At 41.5% G+C, this 12,677-nt stretch overlaps 1 protein-coding gene across 1 annotated transcript in view; it reads right to left on the reverse strand.

The window, feature by feature from the left end:
- Positions 1 to 3,905, reverse strand: part of NAIP (NLR family apoptosis inhibitory protein) — a gene marked incomplete at both ends in the record, with an annotated part of 37,446 nt that extends 33,541 nt beyond the window's left edge. The window contains 2 exons of the mRNA XM_084232945.1: positions 1,657 to 1,756; positions 3,344 to 3,905. Coding sequence (XP_084089071.1) covers positions 1,657 to 1,756; positions 3,344 to 3,905 — 662 coding nt within the window. The remainder of the gene's footprint in view (positions 1 to 1,656; positions 1,757 to 3,343) is intronic.
- Between the last annotated feature and the right edge of the window lie 8,772 nt (positions 3,906 to 12,677).

Raw genomic sequence — 12,677 nt, forward strand, 5'->3', positions numbered from 1 at the left:
TGCAGATTATCTTTTTTCTTGAAACAAAATATGTAACACAATCAAAGAAAGTGACTTACAAAAAACATGTAAGTTGCAGTATTTTGCTTAACTATAATGAATAAATCTAGTTACTGTGGTTGTATAAAACTTACTGGTAGTAAGAGAAACTATATAAAAATTATTTTATCTACTGACCAAAATACATAATCATACCTCAAACAGAAATTACTATTTATTTATTTATTTTTTTAATAGAGGCATGTTTATTTATTTATTTGTTTGTTTGTTTGTTTTGTTTATACATGCACTGGGTACAGTCAGAAGCGTGGGAGGGTGAGAGAATTCACCAGAGCCAGAGCGGAGAGCAGAGCAGGCAGAAGGACCGAAGTACACTGCTGAGGGGAGCAGCGGGCAGCAGGAGAGGTCTGCGCGCCATGTGGGACCCTCCTCTGGTGGCCAGGGAGCAGCCGGGGATCGAACCGGCACTGCAGAGGCCGCGGGCAGCTTCGCAACCCAGCGCTCAACCGCTGCGCCACCGGGGAGGCCCAGAAATTACTAATTTTTTGCAAAGCATATTGAATCCCATTTCAAATAAGATATTCCTTTCTATTGAAGAGAACCTTCTTAAATAAACTTTAAAAATCCCTCTAATTCAAATTCAGTTTTATTGTCTAGTGGTGGTATAGTAACAAATGTGCTAGAGGTCAAGAGTTTAGAATGTTAGTCCCAGTTTTGCCATAAACAGGGATGTGACATGTTTTCTTTTATTTTTTAAGATTTATTTTTATTTATTTATGCATACAAGAACTGGGGTGTAGGCCAAAGGTACAGTGGGGCTTAGAGGATTCACCAGAGGCAGAGTTGGGAGCAGAACAGGTGCATCTACTGAAATACACTACTGAGGGGAGCAGTGGGCAACACAGGAGAGGTCTGCTGCACCATGTGCCTTAGCTCCCTGGCGGGGGATTGAACTCATGCAAAAGTGGTTAGCTATAGCTTGATAGTGCTGAGACTTTAACCTCTGTGCCAACAGGGAGGCCCTAATAATTTGGTTATTATTATTTCCAAGGGAAAAGGTGGGTGAGAGACGGATGGAATTAATTGGGCCAATGTTCATAAGTGTTGATTATATTATAGTTCCTTCTTTTCTGTCAAATTTTCCATAATAAAAGTTCTAAAAACTTGTAAAGAATGATTCTGTATTTGTTATATATAATACCAAATAAAAATATTAGTAAATACAGCATTAAATTAAAAATATATTCCATTTTCTAATCAAAACTGAATTTTTAAGGTAAAATATTTTAATTTGCTATACATTCAGCAGTATACCAACTCAGTAATGTTTAAACATTGTTTTTTATTTCCAACTTCCTTTACATAGCCTTACATCATAGCTATTATAATCATTCTTATTAAGGCAGGTCCTGAAACCTCTCCTTGGCAAAACATTTTAGCACTTGGAACAATTAAACAACATTTCTCAAACTATTTTAAAATTATATTATTCAGATTTTTCAAGATGCAATCAGGTCTTTCTTGCTTGGATAAATTCAAGAGTGTTGCAATTTTGGATAGATCAAAACTGAAGGGGGTATTCCAGGAAGGTGGTTTTGTCTTGTTGTTTTAAGAAAACTGATAATTACATTAAGCAGAAAATATTTATGTACTTACCTGGGGAACCACTTGGCATGTTCCTTCCAAGGATCATCTCCTTCTTCCCAGTTTCCTAAACATCCACCACAAGAAAAGCACTGCACAGTGTCCCGTTTACCTACATGTGAAAGAAAAACTTTCAATTACCCTGTAGTGCTCTGGTAGGGTAGTCCAGAAGCCCACTCGGAGCTGACTGCCCTTGGCACCTGCGACAATCACTCCAGCATGTCTGACTCACACCCATCTCGTTGAGTTTCCACTTACAGCCCCGCTGCCCAATATGACCACTTTCTAAACTGGGACCCCACCCCTTGGCCCTGGCCATACTTCACATACAGAACTGGATGTTTCCCTCAGTATATCTACCCCAGTCGCTTTCTGGTCCGGGTTTTTGCTATTTAGCTCTCAGGAAAAAAAGCAGTGGGGAAGCAGAGAAACCCCAGCACTCATGAAGCAGAGAAACCCCAGCACAGTGAGAATACCCAGCTTGTAGCTTTTTTTTTTTTTTAAGATTTATTTATTTGTTTGTTTGTTTGTTTGTTTATACATACCAGCACTGGGTACAGTCAGAAGCGAGGGAGGGTGAGAGAATTCACCAGAGCCAGAGCCGGGAGCAGAGCAGGCAGAAGGACCGAAGTACACTGCTGAGGGGAGCAGCAGGCGGCAGGAGAGGTCTGCGCGCCATGCGGGACCCTCCTCCAGTGGCCAGGGAGCAGCCGGGGATCGAACCGGCACTGCAGAGGCTGCAGGCAGCTTCGCAACCCAGCGCTCAACCGCTGCGCCACCGGGGAGGCCCCCAGCTTGTAGCTTTGTCCTGAAATTTCCGTGAAGAATTATGCACCTTTCTTAAATGCCTGGAGTCTCCATATAATCAACTGTGAAATGGGGGCAATGAGAGTTAGTGCTTCATTTGGGGATTAGAGTTAGTGCTTCATTTGTGCCTAGCATCAAGCAGGTACTTGGTAAATAATAGCTGTTATTGTTATTACAGTCCTTGTTCACATCTTTCATAACCTTTATGGCATAACAAGGACAATTCAAAGTACAATTTTCTGAAATGCAATTGGCCCATACATTAGAGTTAGACTGAAGATCAAAATAAACAAAAGAAATTAAAAGAATCAAAGACATCATATAAAAGCAGCAAAAGGATAGGTGAGGAGACTGGGTCAGGATAACCTCATGATTTTATAAACAGGTCCTTGATGCAGTCAGAATTATCTAAGTTCCAATTTTATTTATTTATTCTATTTATTTATGCATACAAGAGCTGGGGTATAGGCCAGAGATGCAGGGGGTGGTGAGAGGATTCACCAGAGACAGAGTGGGGAGCAGAACAGGTGGAGTGACTGAAATACACTGCTGAGGGGAACAATGGGTGACACAGGAGAGGTCTGCTGTGCCATGTGGGTCATCTCCCTGACTGGGGATCCAACTTATGCCACAGCAGCTGGTGATAGCTTCAGAGTGCTAATACTTAACCCCTAAGGTCCAAATTTAAGGAAAAATAACTGTCTTGTTTTACATATAATTAGCAAATTTACACATGAAACAAAAATGTGACAAAATAAAGATGACATAAAATTACTGAAGTTGAATTATATAGAATAGACCTTATATCTAATGCCACACGTCACAAGGAACAATTCATAAAATACTGCCATGGAAATCCACAGGTAGAACTTTGAAAATGATTTCAAATTACCTGTAAAGACAAACCCAGCAGTTGAGAGCTCTCTTGGGGATATTGCTTGGGCATAAAATGGCCAGTTTTCGAAGGATTCCAGCCTGGCCCTCTCTTCCTGGTACCTTGCTTTGTCTCCTCTCAGCTTGTCTTCTGGATTCCTTACTCTGATATCATACTTGGCAATGTTACCAACATCTTTGCCCAAAAGGAACTCACAATTGGGACGAAACTTATTGTGCTCTTCCAAGGGTAATTTCTGGACACTGGTGTTAAAGAGGACTAAGCTACAGCAGAAGCACTGAACTGCGGATTTTACGCCAGTGAGGTAAAACCCAGCTGCTGCCATCTCCCTTGGTGTCCATGAACTGTAGGACTCATAGGTGACAAAGGTCTTTAACCTTTTTGCTTCGCTTCGCATTTGTGAGTTAAAGCCTTTCTTCATTTTCATGCACTCTCTATGTTGCTCCTCCTCCATCTCCTTTATATAGATGGCTTTTGGGCCTAGTAGAGCAGACAGCTCCGCAATTGTAGCATCATCAAACTGGGAAATCCTCTCATCAGAGGACTCCTGGGTTGCCATTTTCTGAAAAGGGAAAGAAAGGCAGGTTAGTGAACATTTCTGGTTGATTTACTGGTCCTGAGATTCCATCCTCCATTCCCACAGTGGGTCACACACGGAGTCCAAGTAACTGGAGGCCCTTTTGTCACAGCACATTTAAAAGATGTCACTTTGACCCAGCTGTTTTGTAACTTGCCCTACTACCCACATTTCCACAAAAGTTGCAGCTAATTGAATTCTTGATTAGGCCAAGCATGCCCTTCTTTGGGCTGTACCTAAAGCAAGTAAAACAGTTCCTTTGTTGTTACTGTGTTAACTCTAATTCAGCAGTGACTCCTCAGGAAAATTCTTTCAGTTCACAAAGGTTACAGTCTTTTGATTGAAGAGTTTATTTTTCTTGATGCCTTCTCCTGGGAGAGTCTCTTTAGTCTACCAGATGGGTCACATTCTCACCAAACAAACTATCTTCCCATGGCTCCTTTGGTGTCCTGTCCTTCCCTTTATACAGGAACCAGTCATGCTTGGTAGACTGGACAGCCTAGGACTCTTTCCTAGTTCACTGCATTTTTACCAAAGCAACCAAAGGTACAGTATACTCAGTGGGACTTCCCATGTCTGAATATGGTTTAATCCATTTAGTTATTTCTCTGTTCCCATATATACCTGCCACTTTTACCTTCTATTGCTACGCTTAACTTCCCATCAAAAGTTACAGTACTAGGGCAAATTTAAACCAAGGATGACTCAGTGGCTAGGCTGCCATCTGTAGTTCTAAATCGTGGTCCCATTTTTCATCTTTCTCTCTCCAAACAAAACCTTAGCCATTGCTTAAACTAGAAAGTCAAACACAGTTTCAATTACTTCATTTACAGTGTCATCTTCAACAGTTATATAGGCTTAGACAACTGAAAAAAGTCAAGACTCTACATAGTATACTAACACAAGATTTTAATAATGATGAAAAGATACAAAAAAGGAAAACAAAACTCCAGGCAAACATCACAGAGGTCTCAAACTTCCAGACCCAGTTTCTAGGGGCCTATCTCATTTGCACAGAATGTGCTTCAGCTTCACCTGGATCTGTGCAAGATACCTTGGTCTCAGGTCTTGGAATAGAAACCAACCTCTCATCTTCTGGTCAAAGACAGAAATAAGCTGGCAAGGTGGCCCCCTGGCTCGTCTCACCCCAGCACAGGACTATACTAGATAGACACTGTTTAGTCATTTCACTCCGGTTTGGCAACAGCCAGTCCATGGCTTAATGCTGCCCTGGAGATAAATAGGCACATGGTAGCAACAGGCCATCAGGGATCAATTTTATACTTACAATGTTCACTAGTCAGTTCTCCTGATCCTGAGGCTTTTCTGGGGAGGAAATCTGCTGTCCAAGGCCTTCTCCAGGTTCCTGTTGTTTGACTCCAAGTAGTAAGAGTAAACAGTGGGGCAATTATGTTATGCAGTTAGGATTTTAACACCAATCTGTGTGACCCTAGTGCCTTTTCTCTTGCCTCCTAAGAGAAACAAGAACAAGAAATAAGAGGGCCACATGCTTAGGTGTGGAAGAAAAGCCGCTTTGCCAAAGATGGTAATTTACTTACCTTGAGGTTTATCCAGAGACACAGCCAAATGGAAGGAGAATGTGTGGCCTAACTACAAATGCTCTGTGTTTGTCCTTTAGTAGGGAGCAATGAGAAATTATTTGAGGAACTAAAATTCAAAACAAATTGCACAGTTAGAGAAATTACCAGTAAATGCTATAAGGTATTGCTTCAAAGGCTTACTCAAGACCCAAAAGGAATAACAAAACTTACTGAGCCCCACAACAGGGAATATTTTATTCTAAATAGTTTAAGATTGATACGTAAGGTACTCAGCTTCTTCAATATTAATACTCAGGTCTCCTATAAGTTCAGGGAAATTATCTTCTATGATTTTTTTTTAATTTTTAAAGATTTATTTATTTATTTGTACAAGCACTGGGTACAGTCAGAAGCGCAGTAGGGTGAGAGAATTCACCAGAGCCAGAGGGGATAGCAAGCAGACCGACTAAGTACACTGCTGAGGGGAGCAGCGGGCGGCAGGAGAGGTCTGCGCGCCATGTGGGACCCTTCTCCTGTAGCCGGGGAGCAGCCAGGGATCAAACTGGCGCTGCAGAGGCTGCAGGTAGCTTCGCAACCCAGCGCTCAACCGCTGCGCCACCGGGGAGGCCCTCTTCTATGATTTTTATTAAATTTCCATCATCTACTATTCTCTTTTCACTTTTACTGGCATTGCTGTTGAGGTAAGAACTTAGGTAATCAATTAGATTCCTATCATTTTTCCCCCACATGTATTCTTTCTCAATGTATTTGCGCATTTTCTGGGAGATTCCTTTCCCTTATCTTTCCACTCTTCAAAAGCAATCCTCAACCAGCAATTATCCTTTTCACTTCCCACAGCTCTTTCTTGCTCTATTCCTTATTTTCTTGGTATCTAATTTTTTAAAACAATCTATCTTTTTTGAATCCTAGGATACTGTTAAATGACAAAACTAAAACAAATCAGTAACAAGTTTTTTTTTTCCCCAGTAATGAGTTTGATGTCCCTTATTGGAGGGACAATACATGGATTAGGGAAGGGCAGGACCTCATGCATGAACAATGAAACACTTCTCCAGAGATATGCAAAGGCAGGTTTTGTAGACCTTTAGAGAAGGCAACGCAGAAACATGATGTGGTGGCTAAGAGATCGGGAATTTCTTTATAAGGCTGACCCACCATGTTTTCGCGGGTTAGGGGAACTAGTAAACTGAGTTGACAGTTTGTGATTGCTGATTGTTAGGTTTCCTTGAAAAGGTGTTTTCCATAAATGAAGGCTGACTTAGGTTTAGATTTGTGATGTTAGCCAGCAGCCTGTGCTATGTCCTTTTTGTGGGTCCTGATAAAAAAATTAGCCTTAGCAACACTAATATTTAAGTTCATCTGTTCCCTGAATTATTTGTTTCCTCCAGGGCTATTACTATTAATCTCGGTATTTATTTTCCAAGTTGCCATTTTCCGCATTGTATGCTGACCCTCATTTATCTTTTTTTTTTTTTTTAATTTATACAAGCACTGGGTACAGTCAGAAGCACAGGAGGGTGAGAGAACCCAATAGAGCCAGAGCGGGGAGCAGAGCAGGCAGACTGACGAAGCACATTGCTGAGGGGAGCAGCGGGCGGCAGGAAAGGTGTGCACGCCATGTGGGACCCTCCTCTGGTGGCTGGGGAGCAGCCAGGGATCGAACTGGCACTGCAGAGGCTGCGGGTAGCTTTGCAACCCAGCGCTCAGCCACTGCGCCACCGGGGAGGCCCCTCTTTTTTCTTTTTTTTTTTAAGATGTATTTACTTGTTCATACAAGAGTAGGGGTACAGGCCAGAGATGCGGGGGGTGACAGGATTCACCAGAGACAGAGTAGGGAACAGAACAGGCAAATTGACCGAATTTCACTGCTGAGAGGAGCAGCCGGTAAGACAGGAGAGGTCTGCTGTGCTATGTGGGTTGCTCCCTGACCGGCCGGGGATGGAACTCGTGCTGCAGAGGCTGCGGACCGCTTCATAGTGCAGTGCTTAACTTAACCCCTTGCGCCACCAGGGAGGACCCTGACCTCTATTTTTCAATACATGTTTAAGAATTAGGCAATTTAAAAGCTATTTGGTCAAAATTATGGTTAAAAAGAATCTAATTTAAAGCCATATGAGTGTGAATTGAACCTAAGCTTTTTAATGTATGCAGAACATACTGGGGAGCCAAGATTTACCCTAGAGGAGCCCTAAGTCTCAGAGAAATACCTCAAAAAAATATTTCAAGTAACCTGTCAAGACACAGGTGGAGCTAAAAGCTGACTGGGGATGTTCGTTGGGCATGAAATGGCCAGTCTTAAGGATTTCTTGTTTGGGGGTGTCCGTACTCATACTAGTCCCTCAAAGTTAGCTGAAAATATTGATTCCATTTTTCAAAAAAGATTTATTTATTCATACAAGAGCTGGGGTATAGGCCAGAGATGTGGGGGGGGGGGGTGAGAGGATTCACCAGAGACAGAGTGGGGACTAGAATAGGCAGATCTACTGAGGGGAGCAGCGGGCAAATCAGGAGAGGTCTGCTGCGCCATGTGGGTCACCTCCCCCGCCACGGATAGAACTCATGCTGCAGTGGCTGCAGATTGCTCCATAGGTTGCGTCTTAAACCCCTTGTGCCACCAGGGAGGCCCCTGATTCCATTTTTATTTTTTTAAAGATTTATTTATTTATTTATACAAGCACTGGGTACAGTCAGAAGTGCGGGAGGGTGAGAGAATTCACCAGAGTGGGGAGCAGAACAGGCAGAAAGACCGAAGTACATTGCTGAGGGGAGCAGCGGGCACTGCAGGAGAGGTCTGTCGCACCATGTGGGACCCTCGCTGGTGGCGGGGATCGAACTGGGTGCTCAATCGCTGTGCCACAAGGGGAGGCCCTGATTCCATTTTTAAAGAGAAGAATCCTCTAATTTTTTGCCTCAGGGTTAGCACCTGTTTATCAAATATTTTGATCATGGGGTGGAGAGAGCCAGCTATCTCACCCTCAGAGTTTAAATGATTCCCTGGAGTTTTAGCCCTTCCTGTCATTCTCCTCCTTCATAATTGGCATTCTGAGTCCCCAGCTGCCCCCAAATTCTATACAGCTGAACGTCCCCAAATTTTGAGTTTCCACCTTCCCAAAATTTGTTAGAAGATTTTTGTGCAGATGGGCCCCACTTGCTTTCTTAATCTTTCTGGGTTTATACTTTTTGAAACTAATTCAATGATTTTGTGTAATTAGTACCAATAATGAGAACTGAAATTTATTCAGAACCTACCACTAGCCAGCCCAGTTCTAAGCTCTTTTAACAGTCCAAATAAAGTAGGTATTGATATTATCTCCATTTTGCAGAGGAGGACACACAGGCATTTAGGGGTTCAGAGTAACCAGTCTGGCTACAGGGTCTGCATTTTAAATTAGTATGTTAATTTGCCATAAAGGCCAGATTGTAAGAAAAGGCAAACCCCAGTATCCCAAAAAACTCTTATCCTCCCTACTTTTGATTTAGCAAATAGCCGGGTTAGCAAGGCTCCGAGCTGGAACCTTGAATTTTCTTTTTTACTTTTTTTTTTAAATTGGATTTTTTATTTTTCTAATTTTTTTAACATTTATCATTTTTACATTTTTAAGACAATATTTGCTTCCCCCCCCCACCCCAGAGCCTTGAATTTTCTAAAAAGACATCTGTGTTATCTCAATAGTCTGACAGCTTTGTGTTTTACAAACATTTTATCTTGTTACATTATTGTCTTTATTTTTTTTAAAGATTTATTCTATTTATTTTTTTGGGGGGCCTCTCTGGTGGTGCAGTGGTTGAGCACTGGCTTGCGAAGCTGCCCGCAGCCTCTAGAGCACCGGTTCGATCCCAGGCTGCTCCCTGGCCACTCCCCGGCCACTGGAGGAGGGTCCCACATGACGCGCAGACCTCTCCTGCCGCCCGCTGCTCCCCTTAGCAGTGTACTTCGGTCCTTCTGCCTGCTCTGCTCCCTGCTCTGGCTCTGGTGAATTCTCTCACACTCCAGCGCTTCTGACTGTATCCAGTGCTTATATAAATAAATAAATAAATATTTAAAAAAAAAAAGATTTATTCTATTTATTTTTGTATTAAAGAGCTGAGGTGTGGGCCAGAGGTGCAGTGGGATGAGAGGATTCACCAGAGACATAGTGGGGAGCACAGCAGGCAAATCTACTAAAATGCACTGCTGAGGGGAGCAGTGGGAGAGACAGAAGTCTGCTGCACCATGTGGGTTAACCCCCGGCCAGAGAGCAAACTCATGCTGCAGTGGCTGTCAAGAGCTTCATAGTGCTGAGACTTCACCCCTTGCACCACGGGTGAGGGCCCACATTATTGTCTTTAATATGACACTGCTTATTAATAGTAATAATAGCCTAACTTATTGTTGGTTTTGGTAGGAATTCTTCTAACATTTGATCATTATATATGATATCTGTAGTACATTTTTAGTGGATACTCTTTAACAGTTGAAAGACCTTCCCTTTTACTTTTTTTACCCTGAGAACTGCATAGCTTTCATTGGAAAAAGATCCAAATATCATCTCTATACAGTGGAAAAGGGGTAAAAAAAATTTCATAGTCCCAGTCCATCTTGTACTATGTGTCCCAAGAACAGAATTAAGAGAACATGGCAAGAAATAACAAATCTTTTATCCTTATAGGGCTGGACCCAAAAAGGTTATCAGTAGACTCTTGAGACTGCTTTCCAGAAGTGTGATAGTCTCCTATACCCTTTTCTTCCTTACTATAGGTCCCAGAGACTCAAACATCTTTCCCTTTCTCTTAAACCCTGCTAGCCCACTAAAAACCTTGGGATTACCCTATCTCTCTTCCTGAGGGTTGGAAGTCACCACTCACAAAATTGTTTCAGGTTATTTGCCAATCATTAGCAAGATACTGACAGCTGAACACGGAATATGACCACAAACATGAGAACCTACAAGTATTGAGAAATCTTACAAAATATTTACAGTTCTTTCTTGCTGCTATTCTGAGAAGCAGAAAGCCTGTTTCCTCTCACTGTTTTGACATGTGTTTTTATTATGACATGTATTCAGATATGGAGGGAAATTGGGGGGGGAGGGTTACACTTGGTCCTTAAATACAGGACTTACATGTTTTTGACCTAATCATTTCTCAGACTTTAAACTCAATTACATGGTAGGCACATTAAATATTAATGGACTAAATGCTTTAGTTAAAAGGCAAAGATTGGGCCTCCCTGGTGGCACAGGGGGTTGAGACACAACCTATGAGGCTGGCGGCAGCCACTGCGGCGAATTTGATCCCCAACCAGGGAGCAGTCCACATGGCACAGCAGACCTCTCCTGACTCGCCCACTGCTCCCCTCAGCAGTGTATTTCTGTGGGTCTGCCTGCTCTGTTCCCCACTCTGTCTCTAGTGAATCCTCTCACCACCTGCACCTCTGGCCTATACCCCATTCTTGTGTGCAGTGCATAAATAAATAAATCTTAAAAAAAAAAAAAAGGCAAAGATTGTCATGCCAAATGAAAAGAATATGAAGCACCTCCCTGATGGTGCAAAGGTTGAAGTCTCAGTGCTATCAAGTTATCGCCAGCAACTGCAGCATGAGTTCAATCCCAGCCAGAAAGCTAACCCACATGGCACAGCAGAACTCTTCTATCTTACACACTGCTCCCATCAGCAGTATATTTCAGTAGATCTGCCTGTTCTGCTCCCACTCCGTGGGGAATCCTCTCACCTGCCCCTCACACCTCTGACCTACACCCCAGTTCTTGTGTCCATAAATAAAAATGCATTTTTAAAAAATAAAATATAAAGAATATGAAATAAAACGTATGCATTTAAAGGTACTTAAATCTAATTTTCAAAATGAATTTTAAGTATTGCGTTTTCTATTTAATCAAACAGCAGAACTCAGAAAGACATACTATTCAGAAAGATTTCCAATATTAGTTTCCTTCTACTGTATTATTGTACTATACAGTGAAGTTCTAAGGGGGAAATTAAAGGCCAAAACAGTTTTAGACCATCATTTCTATTTCTAAAATCTTAAACAAAGCTGGATTTTCTCTATAATTTTGAGAAAAACATTCCTTCTTAAGCCTAAGTAAAATATTTTTTAGACTTATCAAATATGCAAATGAAATCAAAACTGTAGAAAGAGCTCAAGTAGCCCAAAAAAGGCACGGGGTATCCCTTTTATATATGATAGTAAGAATACTGTTTGTTTGTTTTTTTAAAAAAAGATTTATTTATTTATGCACACAAGAGCTAGGGTACAGGCCAGAGATGTGGGGGGTGACAGGATTCACCAAAGACAGAGTAGGGAATAGGCAGATCAACAGAAATACACTGCTGAGGGGAGCAGTGGGCGAGTCAGGAGAGGTCTGCTGCACCATGTGGGTTGCTCCCTGGCAGGCTGGGGATCGAACTTGTGCTGCAGAGGCTGTGGATTGCTTCATAATGCAGTGCTTAATACCTTGTGCCACCTGGGAGGCCCAAGAATGCTTTCCTAATATATTGCCAATAACTTTTCAACTATGTTTCTATGCTTGTGGTAAAAATGATCCCTGGATAGAACACTGTATCTGGACTGGATGCACTATATATATATATATATAGATAGATAGATAGATAGATAGATAGATAGATAGATATAGATATATATATCTGGACCTCCTGCTTTGGGCTTTTCTAGGCATAGTGACTCCTGAACTGACATGTTGCTTGTGGAGACCCTAGAAGAGCAGTGCTTATGAAACTGTTATAAAGAGATATAACTTACCTTTCATTGAAGCCTGTGGAGGATCTCATTGGCTTTGCACCAAATCTCATTGGCTAAATAGTTCTGAAGTGCTGCCTGCTGCCCTGTTTAACATCCCTTTGAATAAGCTGGTGCTAAGTGTGGCCATGGTAATCTTGTGCATTTGAATATTTAAATCTAAAAAGACTTTTGTGTTGGTCACAGTCACAAATAAATTCAGATGCATAAACTTTATATTTTGATGGTTTAGTTAAGTCAAAAAGGACCCCTTGAGTGGTATAGCATCATATATAATTTTATATGTAATAATTTCATAACTATTAATTATCATTTTATATTGAATTTATACTTGCACCCAATTTTCTTTTTACAAAGTGAATTAAAAAAGCCATAAAAAATTCTCTGTTTACTTTAATTACAAAACAATGAGTTTATCACATCAATTTAATCATTATA

Source organism: Talpa europaea, assembly GCF_964194135.1.
Source record: "Talpa europaea genome assembly, chromosome: 5".
NCBI classification, from domain to species: domain Eukaryota; kingdom Metazoa; phylum Chordata; class Mammalia; order Eulipotyphla; family Talpidae; genus Talpa; species Talpa europaea.